The 18,872-nt window shown below is 44.1% G+C and overlaps 3 protein-coding genes across 4 annotated transcripts in view; 1 reads left to right on the plus strand and 2 right to left on the minus strand.

Annotated features, from left to right (window-relative positions):
- Positions 1–1,771: 1,771 nt before the first annotated feature.
- LOC108163201 (DExH-box ATP-dependent RNA helicase DExH6) lies at positions 1,772–6,216 on the minus strand. The gene is made up of 3 exons (XM_017298351.2): positions 5,500–6,216; positions 5,223–5,430; positions 1,772–5,161 (listed from the first exon to the last, which is right to left on the minus strand). The coding sequence occupies exons 1-3, from the start codon at positions 6,139–6,141 to the stop codon at positions 3,135–3,137; spliced, it is 2,877 nt and encodes a 958-aa protein (XP_017153840.1). The 5' UTR covers positions 6,142–6,216; the 3' UTR covers positions 1,772–3,134.
- Positions 6,217–6,988: 772 nt separating this feature from the next.
- Positions 6,989–7,886, minus strand: LOC108163208 (uncharacterized protein C9orf85 homolog). The gene is made up of 2 exons (XM_017298363.2): positions 7,776–7,886; positions 6,989–7,709 (listed from the first exon to the last, which is right to left on the minus strand). The coding sequence occupies exon 2, from the start codon at positions 7,690–7,692 to the stop codon at positions 7,012–7,014; it is 681 nt and encodes a 226-aa protein (XP_017153852.1). The 5' UTR covers positions 7,693–7,709; positions 7,776–7,886; the 3' UTR covers positions 6,989–7,011.
- Positions 7,887–8,831: 945 nt separating this feature from the next.
- The window catches only part of LOC108163182 (uncharacterized protein DDB_G0283357), a 36,405-nt gene continuing 26,364 nt past the window's right edge, over positions 8,832–18,872 (plus strand). Inside the window, exon 1 of one of the 2 annotated variants that reach the window (XM_033394857.1) lies at positions 8,832–9,920. In XM_033394857.1, the coding sequence (XP_033250748.1) occupies positions 8,863–9,920 (1,058 nt within the window). In that variant the 5' untranslated portion in view covers positions 8,832–8,862. Of the gene's footprint in view, positions 9,921–11,299; positions 11,728–18,872 lie in introns of those variants that run through there. The other variant, XM_033394868.1, reaches the window with a different exon arrangement.

Raw genomic sequence — 18,872 nt, forward strand, 5'->3', positions numbered from 1 at the left:
TCACCAACCAAATGGATAACAATTCGAGCTGAAATTGATGGCGAGCGAGTGCGTTCAACCTACAGCTGGCTACAGCTGGCAATGCCTGCCGGTGCCACTTCCATTTCCATTTCCACTTGTTAGCCAAGTTTATTGTCGATCCATTAGCGTTGCATTGCTGCGAGCCATTCCATTTGATTTCGAGAGCAAATGCCAATCGGCAGCCCCGATCCCCATTGAAAGCACCAGCCAAATAAAAGTTCAATGGCTACAAAGGCGAACTCATCTTGGAAAATTGATTTGCAGTTTGCTTGATTGCCAGGCATCAGGCACCACCTTGGTAGCATTCATTTTCAATGGCTTCTTGCTCCTCCTCCTGCAGGCCCCATCTCCGTTAGACCCCGGACAGGCACCCAAATTGCTTTTAGCTTAATGAAGCTGCCACCACTTGCAGCAACAGTGATTTCCAGCAATAGCCATTGATGAATTGCAAGTCTTGCGGTTGGCGCGTCCGCATGGAATGCGCACACTTTGTCTTTTGTCGAGGACACGTTGGCCACCACACGTCTTGGCGCAGCCATCCATAGCAATATGGTCAAACAGTCGGATATTTATACTGGGTGTATACGGTCTTATATGGCGCATAGCAATAGCCATGGAGAAATGGTTAATTGATTCTAGTCCGTGCCAACCTACCATAGACATTCTTAGGTTGAAAAACACCCAAGAACTGGAGGCTTTTCTTGTACATTTTTGCAGAATTTTAGTGCGTATGTGCGTATCAAATATTGGTACCAATGAGACTGGATATGGGTATGTGACGGCCGTGCCACGGCTCTAGAGACCTTATGATTTAATTGGCCAGATAAAAGTGTGGTTTATATACATAGTTTCAGAACAAATCAACACACTATACCCAACCAATACTCGTATCGAGGTTGACTTTCGCTTTCGTCGTTTGGAATTTGAACAATGGAATCTATTCTATTGGAAAGAATGCCTCAGTATTTTCTCTGCGGTGTCCAATTAATACGTAGATGAATAGCAAACAGACGGAATGGAATAAGTCGCCATTGAACGCTTTGTATAGCAGAATCCGACGAGGGTCGAGGGCAGGGCTGATTGGTATGGGATTGGTAATGCTCTCCCTGGCGGGGCCCATTGGCAGACGAATCTAAATAGCAGCAGCAAACAACAAAAACAACAACAAAAAAACACCGAAATATAACATTAATTTCACTTTCTTTGCAGCAAGTTGAAGCGTTGTTGTAATTGCTGTTGTTGCTGCCACTGCTGCACGCTCCGGTGTCTTTGTACCCCCCCATTGTTGTGGCAGCGACAAGACAAGATCCAAAGCTGGGCGGCTGCCTCAGGTTTATTGACTGCGCGTCGTCTATGCAATTAACTTAAAGTTTTTTTTTCCTTCTCTTGTTTGCGCCTCAATGGGCCGCAGTCGGTCCGACCGACCAGGGGCAGCCAGGTGGGGCAGGTGGGGCAGGTATGGCAGGTGGGGCAGGTGTGACGGAGACTGACTGAACCGAAACATAAGCATCAGCTGCCTGAACAATTTTTTATAGGCTGAGCTTTGCAGAGGCAGCTGGCAGCTGGCATGGCATGGCCCAATGCACCGGAGGGCAGCAACACCCAGCTCTGACATTGGCACTGACACTGACACTGAGACTGGGACTGGGACTGACTCTAAGGAGGCGTCTCGAGCCACTTGTGGCACACATATTTTCACCCAGCAATTAGGCTGTTGCCCCATGCCCCACTCCATGAACGGTGCAATCAATAACGAGCACATATTTTTTTGCTTTATTTTCAATTCAACTCAATACATTAATAAACTCACAGATATTTCACAAGATAGTGTCCCTGATTATCCAGTTTGGTTTCAGTTACGTTACAACATTAATACTTGCAAAATTTGCATAATTTAAGGAGTTCTTTTCGGGACAGACAGTTGTTGGAATGCTTCAATGTTTGCTTGTTTACTTGATGTACATTTAGAGTTTAAAATAGCCTCAGCTTCAATTATTGAAGCGAAAATGTTCTACTACATGTATAATTATGTTATATGTACTTGGCAATTGATTAAATCAATTGCGTAATTTAGATCTGACGTTTTTTGAGAGAGCACTGTCACCTCGTAATGTGTATAATCGAAAAAAAAATTATTTATAACTGAACTTTCAATTCAACTCAATAATACATTAATAAACTCACAGATATTTCACAAGATAGTGTCCCTGTTTATCCAGTTTGGTTTCAGTTACGTTACAACATTATTACTTGCAAAATTTGCATAATTTAAGGAGTTCTTTTCGGGACAGACAGTTGTTGGAATGCTTCAATGTTTGCTTGTTTACTTGATGTACATTTAGAGTTTAAAATAGCCTCAGCTTCAATTATTGAAGCGAAAATGTTCTACTACATGTATAATTATGTTATATGTACTTGGCAATTGATTAAATCAATTCCGTAATTTAGATCTGACGTTTTTTGAGAGAGCACAGTCACCTCGTAATGTGTATAATCGAAAAAAAAATTATTTATAACTGAACTTTCAATTCAACTCAATAATACATTAATAAACTCACAGATATTTCACAAAATAGTGTCCCTGTTTATCCAGTTTGGTTTCAGTTACGTTACAACATTAATACTTGCAAAATTTGCATAATTTAAGGAGTTCTTTTCGGGACAGACAGTTGTTGGAATGCTTCAATGTTTGCTTGTTTACTTGATGTACATTTAGAGTTTAAAATAGCCTCAGCTTCAATTATTGAAGCGAAAATGTTCTACTACATGTATAATTATGTTATATGTACTTGGCAATTGATTAAATCAATTGCGTAATTTAGATCTGACGTTTTTTGAGAGAGCACAGCCACCTCGTAATGTGTATAATCGAAAAAAAATTATTTATAACTGAATTAATAAGTAAGGTCTCTTTGACTCTTTTTGGGACAAACAAGAAGATACTAACAAATTTAGATATTCATGCAATGCAGAATGTTATCAAATCAATTGTGAATTTGTGAATTGTGAAATTGCAGACAAAATGAACGATAGTTTTGCAATTTAGTGTACAAATTATAGAACGAGTCAGTCTTAATCGAAAACAATTATCACAGAAACTAAACATACGTGACTTAGTTGAGGGCCATCGTGCCCTCATCGACATTCAACAAAGAAAGGGCTATGTCTGGGCCAACATATTGATCCACACGACGCAGCATCACCATTATGTCCAGCTCGCGCTTCATTAGCATGCGCAGATTAATCAGTTGCTCTCCAAACATCGAGTTCATAGAGATGCGTACCCAGTGGTCTATACAAAGTTGCCCCTTGGGGGCGGTGTCCAGCAAGCCGAGGCTGCTGCTTGGTCTCTGTGCCATCTTGAGCACCTTTCCACCGGCGATGGCCACATGAAGGGTGCTGACCAAGCTGGTTTGTTCCAGCGACGATTTGGATTCGGAGACACGTGACTTCTCCACGTACAGTACCCACTCGCTGGACAGGGTCCTCATCTTCTTTTTGCCCAGCAAGCAGGAGGTTCGGGAGACAAGTACGTTGGGATCGCACTCGGACATAAGCTCGTTCTTGTTTTGGTCATAATAGGCCAGATTGGGGTAGAGTCCAGCTGTGAGGGCCAGCCGGATCATGTTGTTGTCCCTGTTATTGGCGCTGGCCTGGCGCTTGGTGGTCTGATCTAGCTTAAAAATTCTGGAAATAGATTCCCGAAGTGTTACCACGGCCGAAACAAACATGGCCATGGATTTGGGACAAAGATAGTAGCGCTCACAGAACTCGGCCACCTCATTGTTGCTGCGTCGGGAAGCTTCCGTGTATTGCTTGAAGAGACTTATCATTCCGATCAAATCGCTGTTGATGCCCTCGGTGAATTTGAGGCGCGCCTCTTGCGGTTTAAAACTCCTCCTTCGATCAACGGGCAGAACGAAGGGATCACGGACGGAGTGGTAGGCAGCAATGATGGTCATGCTGCCCAGACAGCGATAGTATATCGCGTATACCATGCACTTAGCCATCTGCACGCTCAATGGCAGCTCCGCAATGATCCGGCCAAGCATGGTGATCGACTCGTCCCCGTCGTGCAGCACGCCCAACAACTTGAGCCGCGAGCAGGCCTGATTGACGGCCTCCGGCTGCGGTGCATCCAGTGCCTGCAACAAAAACTTTGGTATGGACTGCTCAGGAGCAGCAATCTTGGCCAGCAGACAGATCTCGTCCAGCGTGTGCCGCTGTATCTCCGGAATAGTATACAAGCTCATCTTGGCGAATGTGTCGCTGGAGTACAGACGATAGCAGATGCCATCGCGGAGGCGACCAGCTCGGCCAGCCCTCTGCTGGGCATCCGCCTGGGAGATCGGCACTGTGGCCAGCTCCGAAGCGTTCGTTTTGCCGTCATAGATCTTAATTTTGGATTTACCCAAATCGATAACATAGACCAGCTCCGGTATGGTGATGGACGTCTGGCCGATGTTGGTGCTCAGAATGATCGTCAGCTGGATATTCGGGTACTGCCGGAATATCTTCTTCTGCTCATGGCTCTCCACCTGGCTGTGCAACAGAAAGATTTGTATTTTGTCCATCGGAAGGGAGTGGTACAGGCACTCCATCAACGAGGTCATATCATTGTAGCCCGGAAGGTACACAATTACCGCTCCCTTCTCGCCCGAATTCACAAGGAGTTCCAGCAAGGAGACAACCAGGTTGTTGTCAATGTCACTCTCCATGTATCGCGTGAGGCTGTAGGCATGCAGCAGTTCGTGCTCTGTCGCGGTATCAGCCTTGTCGCGCAAGATGTCTTTCATGCCCTCGGTCATGTAGCCAGTCTGGCGGAGAATATGCTCCATCTGAAAGATGCGCACTCCGAAGCTGCGTCCCTCTACATCCAGGACGGGCACAGTGCCAAAGTATGCGGACAACGCATTTAGGTCCATGGTGGCCGACATTAGAATCACCCTAAGATAGGGATTTCGTCTGAGCTCCAGCTTGATGACTAGCAGCAGAAAGTCCGTGTCCAGGTCACGCTCGTGCACCTCATCGATAATCAAGTGTGTGACGGTCTGAAAGAAGGCCTGGGTATTCATGGTCAGGGCTCGCAGCAGGCAGCCGCTGGTGGTCAGCGTGAGAACAGTGTGCTTGGTGCAATTGCCTGCAAACAATCGAACGGCATTAACATCATCGGAATCTATCACAGTAGTCGTTGCACTTACTGTTCATGCGGATCTGATAGCCAACTGTGATGCCTGGCATCTCGCCCCGCTCCCTGGAGATTCTCTCCGAGACGCTGATGGCCGCGATACGACGCGGCTGGCTCACCACGACACGCACGGCGTGGTTATTGTATGCAGCCGACTCAAGCACATATTGTGGCACCTGCGTTGACTTGCCGGAGCCGGTGGCACCCTTGACAATGAGAACCTTTGGACAAATGGAGGACAAGCGTTAGGCGTGTCCAAAACTGTGTTCAAGACTTGGCTTCAGACTCACCTGGAACCGCTGCAGAGCGTCCTGAATTATTGAGCGGTAGCCATAAATAGGTAGATTCATGCGTTCTCGAGTCATCGGATTGTTTGTGTATGCCGGGTGTGGGGGTATTTGTCGGGTGCCCACCAATCCGAAGCTTTCTTGGCCCTCATTTTGCTTTGCCCGAGGACCATTTCCTCTGAGTGCCGCCGAACACATCGCACGCTCAATTTTGGCCGCTGACGATGATAGGATTCGGGTTACTCTAGAGTTAACCATCAGCACGGGGGCGTCGAGGCAAAGGTGTAGACACGAGCCCGGAGCCCGACTGATGCAAAGAACTCGGCTGAGAGCGGGCCCACGGCTGATGGACTTCAGTCCCAAAGCCTGGGCACAGCCGTGAAGGTGGCTGCGCTGTTCCTTGTTCAAGCCCTCCAGCTGGAACTCCAGCTCGTTGGAGTCCAGGAATTCAGCAAGCTTGTGCCGCATCATATTTGTATTCATCTTTGTGAGTGGGAGGTCGACAATCTTAATACTGTTTGCGGATAAGCCCGATGCTGGTTGCTGTGAACTCTTTAAACCAGCTGCTGTACGTCCCTTTTTTCCTTTTTTATTTTTATTCTTCTTACGCTTTTTCGATTTTTGAATATTATTGTTGTCTGCCATCTGCTTACTGTATGTCACAAATATTTATTTTGCTATACTTTTGACTTGACTGATGAAAAACGACTAACTTAACCCACTTTACGCCCCCTTATTTAAACAGGTGAACAACTTGAGTTAACCCCCGAAAAATAATACTGTATTTAAATTCTTCTTGTAGATCCATTATTTCTCGTTACTTAATACAAAACGATACCATATCTCTAAACTGAACTGCGCTAATATTCTTCAAGTTTAATTCTTTTCGTGGAGTATATTTAACTACCCACTGACCACAATGGGTTAATAGTTATCTGTCCATGATCGGAAATCATATGCCGCGATTTTCATATTCGGTTCAATATTACTAGCCTTGAAAACCTAATTGTATCCGATTCGTGAATCAATTTTCTACAAAATTGGCTGATATTAAGGACTTCATTTTACTGGATTGTTTATAAAATAAGGTTTAAACCAAAAAAAGGTAAAAGAAAAAAACCTAAGTTTTCACGGAATGAACCGTATGTTCCAATCGGCAATAGGTTTTAGCTGAGTATGGACATTTTTATACCCTACTTCCTTTTATTAATATTAAAATTATGTTTTCCAAGCTGCTTTGAGACGTTATTAATGGTTTTGTTTCACAGATTGGCACTTTTTGACCATGCATTTAATTATAGGATCTTTTAGGAAATATATTTATTTAACGAATAAACGTATTTTTTCTTTGAAAATCACAATAAAAAAGCTGTTAAAAAATGGAAATTTGACTTAATATTGGCCAAATTCAGAAAAGCATTCCCGCTGATATATCATCCACTTCCAATTATCATCCAATTACATACATTTAACATCGAAATTTAAATAAAAGTTGGATTAAAAAAAATAGAAACTTTATTTCGCTTTAACAGGTTTCTCTTCCTCGCTGTCTTCTTCGCTAGAATCAACCTCTGAATCATCTTCAGCGTCCTCGTCATCGTCATCATCATCGTCGTAATCATCCTCATCGTTCTCTTCGGCTAGGTTCAGTTGCTTAATTTTGTCCAGAAGCTCGGCGCGAGTGTGGGCCACACGTTTTGTCTTCTCCTCGATCTCCTGCGTCTCTTCGTCCTTCTCAGTGGGCTCTTGTTTTTTGCCCTTGGCCATGTAGCGCACAAAGGCGCGACGTTTGCGCTCTGAGAATGATTTGACCAAACGGTCCATTTCCACCTGCAACTGTTGCTCTTCCTGTGGCGTTGGCTCGGGCGCCTCTATGGCCACCTCGTCGGCGGTCTTCAGGCACTTGGCACAGGCGTGCGCCTTGATGGCGCACTCCCGACAGATGACATGGTAGGCCTTCTTCACCGTCCTCTCCTTGCAATGGCTGCAGGTCTTCGCCTGGGTGAGCGGCTTGTACTTCTTGTATTTGATCTTCCACTCGATCACCTCCTTGCAGCGCTGGCAGACCGTCGAGACATGCATGGCGTTGAGGCGCATCTGTTGCGGCGTCTTGTCGTGCAGATCATTCTTGAATACAAAACGATTTTTGTGTTTCTGGGCACGTGTGCGGTTGACGTTACCGCGTTGGGAACTCATTCTGCTATTGCAGGCAACTGAAAGGGGTATCGTTGATTATAACAGATACGGTATACGGCTGTGATTGGTGGTTTTAGTTTTACCTGTTACAACTATTGCAATTCAATGAATGACAGCCAAAAACAAGGTTTCCTTTAAATTTGCGTCGAATCCAAAATAAATAAATGGAGGGTTGCTGCCAGTGTGACCGCGGATTTATCGATAAAATATACCGTCCGACCGTCAGAAATATACCGAAACATGCCGTCTCATTTAAAAAATATACCGTAAATATACTGACGAATTCAAGTTCTATTTTACATATTCCTTGTTTTTGATCTTCTGTGGATTATTACTAGCTAGCTAAGACCCTCATAACCTTATCCGATTATTAAATCAATTTCCTACGAGACTGTTTAATTTGAAGCTCTCTTCTGTATTGGATTGTTTATAAATTAATTTCCTTACATGGTAGCTACATGTCAACTACACATTTTCTACATATAAACTGCATTTTCATGTAACTACCAAAGGCGACACCTGAAGGGGAATTGTGTACGTTTAAAAAATTTTTGTCCGTTTTTTTCATATAAGCCTTGGAAGCGCGAGTGTAAAAAACGTCCGCCGTCCACTTTTTGACATGCCCTTTTTCTGACATTTTTAAAATAAGTGAGATTTTGCTGGATAAACAATCAGAAATTTGATGCTGATCGAGGCCTGGGACATGGCTCTAAATGGTATTTCTACGCGATTTCTAAATTGGTGCATTGGACAAGAGTCCATAACGCTTCTTAAAATATGCTGGAAAATACTGTGAAAAGTATAAAATTTGCAGGGTATGTGAGCTAAACATGGTGGCAGTGTGACTGCGGATATACCACATACCAAAAGGGCTGCTAAAAAGGAAATTTGCAAGCTCACTGTGATGAGCTGAGTGATATGAAACTTAGCAACGCGTCTTATTTCAGGGTGGCCAGTCCTCATCGCTGTGGAACTCACCTCGCTCACCGATAGTCAATTGGCGGTTAACTTATCGAAATTTGTTTTTTTGTTTAGGTTTTATTTCACGCATTCATATGGATATTAATTATAATTACTTATGCTCTATACATTGCTTAATTGAATAACTAATGATGCATCCTGGCACTCTTTCATTGCAGATTTGAGTGAACCGACCTGTCCCATGTTGCCATGCGCGACCTCAAACAGCGGCTCTTCGACCTTCTACGCTCCGGCGGCAACAATAACAATAACAACAACAATAACCACAACAACAACAGCGTTGGCTGCAACCAAAACAACCAAAATGGCATTCCCCACATTCAGCACACCATTCAGCAGCTGCCGGCCGCCCAAAAACCGAAGAAGCTTCATGAGTACACGGCCGCTGACTGCAATGCGGCCTTTCTGCGCAAGTACCATGACCTCAGCATTAGCAGGGGTATGGGCCTGGAGCTGAACGGAAGGGAACGGGAGAGGGGCGCGAGAGATAGAGGACGCGAAAAAGACAGGGAGCGAGATAGGGAGCTGGAGTGGGAGAGGGAGAGGGAGCGACAGCTGCCCCACGGAGGAGCCAATGTGATCTATTTCAATGAGAACCTGTCGATGGCCAGCAAGTACAATGTGCGTCAGTTTCCCCTGACCCGATACCCTTCCTGTCCCCTGAGCAGCTTTGGTCTTCCGCCCTCCCCACATGACGGCCATGACGGCCATGAAGGCCATGCAGGTCTTGAAGGCCATCAGGGCAGCGCCGGCAGCAGCCTAGGGGAGGAGGAGGAGGAGGAGGAGGACACGGAGAGCGAGAGGTACAACTTCTGTTCGGATGAGGACCAGAGCAGCAACACGCAAACCCTCAAGATTCGTCACAGCCACGACATGGACTTGGACGCCGATGGAGATGTGGAAGGGGATGGGGATGTGGACGTTGAGGACGATCGGGCCGAGTCCCAGTTGGACTCCTTCTGCACGCTCTGCACCTCGACCTTCAGCTACAACAAGTGCTGTCGCTTCTGCGAGAACTCCCTCTGCGGCTCCAAATGCAACTCGGAGCGGGGCTCCCATGCAAGCCGGATTAGTCGGAATGGGGGCTACCCCCCGGCCGAGGCGGAGACGGATCTCGAGCAGCACCATCAGCAGCAGCAGCAGCAACAGCAACAGCAACAGCAACAGCATCAGCATCAGCTGCTACAGCAGCATCGATTTGGGGGCAGCTCGAGGATGCTCTCCAGCTATCAGCCGACCGCTCTCAGGTGAGTCCATTGCGACAATTAAATGTCCCCCCCCCTGCCAATCGAACGGCCAAAGAGCAGGGTCAAAGTTCGCCTGGCACATCGTAAGCACATCGTAAAGCGGCAGCTAATCAATCGGCGGTCAAATGCAGTTGGCCGCCAATCAGCTCTTGCCTCATTAGTGGCAAAGCAGCAATCGAACGATCGAACGATCGACCGATCGAGGGGCACCACTCGCTGACGAAGTTTGTTTTCATAATTCTATTAAATTGCATTGTCCATTGTCGTTGCGGCTAATTAGCTGTAAACTTTTGATTGATTGCATTTAAATGGGCTTTTGCAATGCCGCCTCTGCAGAGGAGTCTCTGTGGAGACTCTTCGGAGGGGTGGACCGACAGAGAGAGAGATAGAGGGAGAGAGAGAGAGAGAGGTAGAGAGCAACGGCTCAAACAATTATGCATAAAACCTTAAACTGGCCATAAACAACCGTTAGCAGATGGGAAGATGAGGCCCCATCTAACGCTGCTAACGCGCATGACGCCGCCAGCTTGACCATAAAAAAGCATAAATTCTATTGAATACAACGAAGTAAAACAACAAAAAGATGGATTCAATCCGTCCACGATGCCGAAGAGTTGTCGAAGTGGGAATGCCCTTCCAGTTCGGGTTTTTCTATAGATTGCAAGTCGGGGAAAATATCATTGTGGCTCTCGTCCGCAGCTAAGAATAATGTGCAGTAATTACAAAAATTATAGTAGTTGGTAGTAGTTCGAAAATGCTCTATAGGGTGTTTTATATTTTGTGGGTACAATGTATATATATGTATATATCTTCTTTGGCTTCCTTTTTGCCATATATATATATATTTGTATGTGAATTATGGGATAGTTTCGAACATGAGTACCTTTTATGTCTCTCAGAATCATTCTATGCCCATCCTTCATACAGTCATGGAAAAAATAATAGAAACGGCAAACAAATTGGGTTTCAAGGAATCTCCAAATATGCTTTAAGCTTCAAAAGTAAAGATATCGAAAATGGCAGCTGCTGGGATCGCAAGCAGCTGATCGTAACTAGCATTGCCTTGGCGGGAAGGGTATATAGAAATTCCAGCACACTGAAAATACAAAAAGGCGAGCAAGAAAAAAGTCTAGCAATGTGCAAAAAGCGCATCGAAAATCAACTAAAGACAAACCACAGCCACAGCCGCAGCCGCAGCCACACACGAGCACACACACGCGCCTGCTGCTGCTGCTGCGGCTGCCGCTGCGGCTGCATACCCGACTGAGCTTGTGTTTACATCCAACAGAAACAACAAGTTCGGAGAGCTTTCTCGATCGGCACTTCTTTGGGGTCCGCTGCTTTTGGCTCTTACATTTCTTTGGCGACCGCTGGCCGCGCTGGTCTGCAACACCAAGCCAACCACCGGCCTCAAACAAGCCGCGACCACTGTCCGCCTAGCACGTGCCGCGCTCCACAAACCGCCGCCACCGTCACCGCCACCGCCAGCACCACCGCCGGCGCCGTTCACCGCTCGCTCGATATCGCCAGATATAAAACTTGTCTCTATTGCTAGAGAAAGAACAAAATGCACAACCAGCTCTGATAAGAACTGCACTATTTGTTTATATTTTTTGTTTACCTACATATTTGTTTGCTTGGAATTGTTTGTGAAACTCTGGTGATATGATATGATTCTTCCACTTCAAAGACTGTGCCAGTGCTTTTGGGTGTGACTGTTAGTGACTATTTGTGAGAGAAATATAACTGGAAAGAAGCTGCGACTATTGCATTTCCAACTGGAAATTCCACCTGGAAATGGTGTGCGGTAAGTTCCCTCTGGAGACTAGGATATTGCATTTAAATCTGAATTATTGCTAAATTGCTTAAAGGCAGTGCACTGCCGAGCCTCTTCTCATGAAGAACATGTGGCTCAATCGATCCTATGGTTAATAAAACAGACAAAGATCATAGGATGAGGAATGGAACATATATACTTGGAAACCTTGATATCTTATCATAAAGAAGTCTGCCATTAAAGCAGGACCCTAATAACTTGTAAGGATTCCTATCAACACGAAAGTCTGAAAGATGGATCCATCATCCATCTTGAAAGTGTATTCAGAAATACGTATCCGTATATTGGAGAACTTTTTGCAGCATCGAAATTCTTCCATGCCCCAGGCCAATGGAAAATGTGTTTAATCTTCAAAGTGGGGAGACACAGCGCACAGATGGAGATGGCTTTCTCTATAAAGCTGGTCATATCACGATTTGATTTGCCTAAGTTATACAACCCTTTGGGGCTGCGACTGATTATACGACTTGCTGCGATAATTACGACTCCAATTCCACTCCACTTCCCCTCCCCTGATGGTGAGGGTTTCAGTGTTTTGTAATGGACTGAATGCGTTTGTATGCAACACTCCATATCGCATGCACACCAGGCCACACCATGCCACACTCCACAGTGTGTGTTCATACCATTTCTAAAGCGTGTGCCGTGATAAATGAACGGGCCAGCTATCCATATCCATATCCATGCTCACTGACGTGATCCACGATCCACGATCACCACGATGCACAGTACACAGCAGACAGTAGAATCCAAAACCAAAAACGAACGAAAAACTAATAATAAAACCGCATAAAATTGTATTTTGTTTCGGAGTTGCACACACACCCGTTCCCCGTTCTCCGTTCCCCATTCTCTTTATTTCCCTGGAAAAACTCGCTCATTGTGACACGGCAAGCGCAGAGCTTAATAACGTTTCTTGCATTGTATTTAAAGCTCTTGCAAGAGGGTATTCCAGTTTTGACCAGAGGCTTGTTTCGGCACTCCAAGCCGTTATCATGGCGTCTGATTCCTTTGTAAATTATAACTAATTATTAATTAATAAACCTAAGGAACGATCTGTTAAATAAGAAACTCCTTTTGGGGAAAAGGAAATATTTTCAAATATTTTTTAGCATTTCTCTGGAAATCCTGCCAAGTTTTGCAATAATATGTGTAGTACACTCAGAGAAAAATGGTATACAAAAATCTTAATACTAAAATATTAAATAAATAAATAAAATATATTTTAATATGTACGAAATAAATTCAATCTAAATATGAAATATTTTAAAATATTTTTAGCACATTCTTTCCACAATCTTTCTCTGGATGGTAGGGTATTAGAATGGTCGACCCTATCCATCGGCTTTTCCTTTTGTTTTGCTTTTATTTACAATTATGTATTTCTTTTGCTATTTGTTTTTACGCTGAAAAATTTTCGGATTAATTTGGGTTTAATTTGAGAAATTCTGTGACTAATTTCGGATGGAGCAAGGGGCAAACTCTGCCTCCTGAACTCTTTGTCTACATAGGTTCGTTCAACCCGCGTCTGCCCTCGCCTCCAACACAGACACACAGATACACACGCCCACCGTAACTATTTACCGAGATTGCTTTGATGGGGCAAAACGATCGAATGATTGCCGGGCAATCGCTGGCAACACTTGAATAGATCGCCAGACAATTATAATTTTTAATAGTGCATTTCTGCAATTTTTGATTGTTTTTGTTTCTTTGCTCGGATTTGTTAGTTAGCAACGCTTTTGCTGACAAACAAACGAATTTCAATCTGAGGCCAAGCCAAGCCACCGCCACAGCCACAGCCAAGAAAAGAAAAGAAAAGCCAAGAAACTGAAAAAGAAAAAGTGAAATTTCGTTTATCAGAGGGGACGCTGGGTAAAGCTGTTCGGGAAACTCGTTTGCTCCGCTCTGCTCTGCTCTGATATGCCTGCTGCTCCTCCTTGCCATCATCCACATCATCCTACTCTTCAGTCATCATCCTTTTGCTTTCGATGCTTTCGTGTGCTTACCGCCGCAGACCTGAAGGCGCGGGCGATGGCCATTTAGCCGGGGCTGGTCCGGGAGAGGCGAGCTGTTAGCCAATCTCTCAACGCGGTCAACAACCGGCCCAGGCCGCAGCTTTCCACCACCAATGTCAATTATTAAGGCAAACCAAACCGTTTACATACGACATTTTCCAAGCAATCCGCAGACACACAAAAACGAACTACAAAACATATCGCCACGGACTCCTCGGACTTATCTGCGGCGCGGCGATGGATTTTCATGTTTTCTTTCCATTGACGCCAAACGGGTTTCTCTCTCTATCCCGCGAATCTCTTCAATGTTGTGTCGCCCATCATAATTGGTCATTTGTCCAAGTGTTCGCCTCGAAGCAGCCTCCCCACTCGGTTTGGCTAATCCACTCCACACATTTGGTCATTAGCCGCCGTCGCCGCCGCCGACAGCAGCGAAAAGAGAGTCGCAAAGTTCATCGGTGTTCGAATCGATTCGAATAGTGTCCGAGAGGCTAATTAGAAGAGCTTTCAAATCGAATCAAATCAAAAAGGTTTACGAGCTCAAAGCAATTGATTGGACTCACATGTAATTCGATTTGTTTCAAACCATAATTTCCATTGTTCTAGAACTGTTTGGTAGGGCTTTTTGAAGGGTTAAGGGTATTCCAGCAGGCTGGCGGAAAGACGCACATACCACATTCATATTCATAGTTATATTTACACGCCGGTGGTTGACTCATTTGCATTCTAGGTCTAGGGACCTTTGGGGGACATTCGCCACACATTCACTAGTTTTTGAGTCTCTGGGTCTCTGTAGGCAGATTTCATTTTGCTTTTCGCCGCGGAATGGACCGAGAGGGAGAGGATGAGAGGAACCGCGACCTGTCACAACTCGAGTGAGTCTTCAGGTGCAAATGCAGAGGCAGACACAGAGGCCTTTGTTTGCCCCCTTTTCTGATGGCTGATTGTTAGACAAATGTTTGGCTGGCTCTGGCCTGCCATGGCTTACTTTCACAGACTCACTTCGTCTGAATCGCTGAATGATTGAATGAATGTATGCGCTTTGCATATGAATGGAAAGACAGACAAACAGCTAGGTAGAGAGGGAGAGGGAGAGAGGGCGGAAGATGCGCTGTGCTCGGCGAGTTTTTGCCGAGCTTTTGGAGGAAGTTGGCTGAAATTCTTGATCTCCGTGCTCTCTGTGCTCTCCGCTCTCTTCAGATGAAAAGTTTAAAGTTGAACAATTTGTTGCACACATTTACTTTTGCTTTCTTTTTTTTCTTTTGGCCTTTGAAAACACACACGAAAGTGAAAACTTCCCGCGCCTCCATTCTTGGCCGCTCGAAATTCGAATTTAAATTTGAATTTGAATTGCCATTTGACGACGAGATGGATGGATGGCGACGAGAGACGAAAACGAAGCCACCGATCGCTGCCCCTAACCGTTAGATCGAATACTAGCGGTTTGTTCTGCTTTTGATGGGCAGCAGGCAAAAAAACAATATAAATCCATAATGAAATAAAACAAAGCGAAAAGTAAAAGTATTCGAACAGTGGCCCCCAACCAATGGACTCTCCGACAAGCATCCGCAAGCAATCTTGCTTCACTTCCTCAATGAATCTCTAGGGGGAGATCATCATTGTAGATTATGGTACTCAGATCTGAGATTCTGCTAATCTTAGCCATTATTTAATGGAAAGTCCCAGATTTGACACTTGGAAAAGATGCTAGAACATTCCTCCCAAACATACTTTTTTTCCTTAAGAAATGTTTGAGTTTAGTTGCGTAATTTAATGTATGTATGTGCAGGATGTACAGTACATAAAACACTTTATTCTGAGGGAATAAAAATAGAAAATACAATTTTTAAGGTGTCACGCGTCATGCGGCAGCGCCCCTCGGTCGGTTGGGCGGGAGGGATCCGCGCGTAACAGCCTTCTGTTGGTGTCACACGGGCCACTTGATGGTACAGTAATTGCATCGCCACTTGAAAGATACAGTCATTGATTATAAACATCCAAATAAGAATCCTTGATACCATAACATATTCCTTTGAAGAAACCTACGACAGGGACCCTCTCTGTTTGTCACCTCTCTCTGAGTCTTTCTGCCCATGAAAATTTTAGCAGTACAGTAAGAACTCGGCTGAGGGAGATCTTAAAGAGACTTTGGCCCTTTTTCCTAGGGTAAACCAATGGAAACTCTATGGAGTTGTTGCAGTTCTTCTCTCTATCTGGTTCTCTCCTACCTAACCCCATTCGCTTTGCAGAATTGCCTAAAAATTCATAATTAAAAAGCAGCAACAGTTTCGTTTTCTACTTTTATTTTATTGCTCCACTATTAATGGTATTATTGTTGGGTTGCGGTTTTGTGTTGGGGTTGGGGTTGGGTCTTGGGGCTGGAGCTTTGGCTGTTTTACGATCATTTCCCATCCGCCGAACGGGGCACCGGCCCCGTTACCCACCAAATACGACGTACACTATTTTCCAACTCACCTGCATGAAGAAATTATTCCTCATTTTATGGTTTTACCCCTCAAAATCACTGAAGCATTTGTTTGAGGTGATTTCGGGTGTTTTGGTTTGTTTGTTTTCAGTTTTTGAATACTATTTAACCAAGTTGCAGATACATTTAGCGTTAGATGGAGTTCTTGACGTGAAAGCTGAGAGGGAAAACTCCACACTTTTCCCATTACAATTGTTTTTATTGCTCAAAATATCTATTCAGGATCCGAATAGATTAAAAAAAGTTCTGTTTTATTTTAAGGAAAATATCAGAGGTATGATTTATATATAGATTTCACTAAGAATTCTTAAAAAAATAAATTAAACAAACAAGAAATCAAACAACAATTGATGTCATTTTTTTGTCAGTTTTCTAATTGTTTAGCTTATTTTTTTGATCCATTTTGCATGTTTAAAGTCTTTTTTAAGTTAGTAAACATAAATTTTAAGGATTTATTTAGTCCATTAATATAATATTATTTATAATAATTAAAAAAATAGTGTATATTTGTCTCTTCACATTCAAAAAGTCTTATAAAGCTAGTACGTACGTATTTATATAAATATTTGATCGCGCTCCGGTACTTATTAGCATTTCGCCGTTTAGCTGATATTCAATTTTAAATTCTAAGTTTTAGTGGTTCTTTGTTAAATTACTTAAACATCTAGCATTTGCCTAAATAATAACCACAGTTCAAGGGAACCAAAAATAATTTTTCAAAAAGTATAATCCGAATGGGTTCTCTTGGGTACTCGTAAGTAGTGTCGTTTAAATGCCATCTTTAGGCCTTAATAAAATGATATATAATGATACATTTCGAAGTTATTTCCATGGCGAATATCCCATTGGGTTGCATCAAGCGGAATAATGTTGTTGTTATTCTTTATTAAGTTTTTCAATTTAGACATGCAGAGTACTTTGTACCTGGCTCGATCATCGCTGGGGCCTCCCATCTATCAATTATGTATCTTAAAAGCATGCATAGTAGTACTATCCTACACAGATACAAGTTCTCGAAGGTTCTTGACGTTGATCAACTCAAGCGTGGCAGCGATTTGCTGGGTGATGGAAGGAACTGGTCGCATCTGTGGAGGGCTCGAGTCTCTGGGGGATGGATGGAGAGGGGTACTCGTAATTGCAGTTGGGCGGCTAGTTGGGGTGTTCCCATTGACTGAGTCGGATCTTCTTCGGACTCGTGATTGGGCCAGCCCACTATGGGCAAAAGTTCAATATGATTTCACAATATTAAGGGTGGTAGTAGTAGCAAAAAAAGGCCGTTTTTGCCCACAGTGCACCCTTGGGTTCCTGTTGGCACCCCTACCACTGCTTTGAGCGTGAGTCACGGCAGAGTCATGTGCAAAAGGCGTGAAGAGTGTCATGATTTCTGGTTGAATGGTGTTCCGACACCCACTACCTCCCTCTCTCGGAGCTGGGTTTTGGGATTTCGGGTCTGGAAGCATTCTCAACCTTCGCTTTCGGCTGCAGCTCCATTTTGCATAATCGCGCTGGCTTGTCCAGCTCTGTCCAATCTCTGCTTTGGCAATGTGACCCACAAAGGCCAATGAAAATGAAAACGTCAGAGATTAAGGCCCATTAAGTGGGCTCCAAGTAACCCTTGGGGGCGCTGCAATGGGGCTAGTGTCCGACACAACGTGCAGATGCCGCTTAGAAAGGTTGTCATTGAGGGCTCGCCTGGGCCATAAAGCACTCATAATGCAAATATAACAGAGCACATTATAATAGATCCCTGCCTTGGCTGTTTTGACTGCGCCTCCATCCGCATTTCACGTACGAGTATTCATTCCATTCAAATTCAAATTTGAAATTTGAAATGAAATCGCTTGGCTTGGCTTGGCTTGGCTTGGCTTGGCTTGGCCTGGCTGCTCATCTGCCGAAGGTTGACAAATGTCGCTTGCAGAAATCGCATTCACATGCCAGACACTGTCCATCAAAAACATCTGACATACATTCAGAGCAATATCAATAATATTGTATATAGATATTGGATTAATATATAGGTATTGTACAGCTCTTGGCACACTTTGCCCGCGGGCTCTACTGAGGAGGGATTGCGCAAGGCACTTTCAGGTCTGATGTCTTCATTCAGATGGATATTTGCATGCAGATTACAATGCACCATGAGGGGACAGAACCGTTAACTGGCTCCCAACAGAAGCTGTAGAGAGTTGGCAAAAATATCTCAGTAAATCCCTTTTCAAACTTGCTAAAAACACCTAAAGATTGATTCAATCTATCTTTACCTAGCCCCATCAACTGCCTGACTAACGCTATTTTCCATATAACTCGATGGATTGATGTAGAAAAGAGCTCCGCCCACCTAAACCCACTTAAATACCTATTAAAAAGTAGACTTGCAATCGAAAACCTGTACCTTACATGAGAGCACAAACATTCCATATCCATTCCAAGTGGATAATATTTTATCCCGCACAAAATATCCAGTTTTATCCTAAGAGACCTAAACAAACCGGTAGGATCTCTCTTGATTTTGACTGCCATATATTTTCATCCAAATACAGACAAGATAATTCTCTTCTATGAGAAGATTCCCTGCTATACTATGATGCATAAATCCACAGTTTCTTATAAAA

Source organism: Drosophila miranda, chromosome XL (genome assembly GCF_003369915.1).
Source record: "Drosophila miranda strain MSH22 chromosome XL, D.miranda_PacBio2.1, whole genome shotgun sequence".
NCBI classification, from domain to species: domain Eukaryota; kingdom Metazoa; phylum Arthropoda; class Insecta; order Diptera; family Drosophilidae; genus Drosophila; species Drosophila miranda.

What these genes read in the sequence shown, in the direction of transcription:
- LOC108163201 (XM_017298351.2), bottom strand. Translation starts at nt 6,141, where the DNA reads ATGGCAGACAACAATAATATTCAAAAATCGAAAAAGCGTAAGAAGAAT. An exon ending in ACGCTCTGCAGCGGTTCCAG is followed by an intron (nt 5,431 to 5,499) that starts GTGAGTCTGAAG and finishes ATTTGTCCAAAG; the next exon opens with GTTCTCATTGTCAAGGGTGC. An exon ending in CTATCAGATCCGCATGAACA is followed by an intron (nt 5,162 to 5,222) that starts GTAAGTGCAACG and finishes GATTGTTTGCAG; the next exon opens with GCAATTGCACCAAGCACACT.
- LOC108163208 (XM_017298363.2), bottom strand. Translation starts at nt 7,692, where the DNA reads ATGAGTTCCCAACGCGGTAACGTCAACCGCACACGTGCCCAGAAACAC.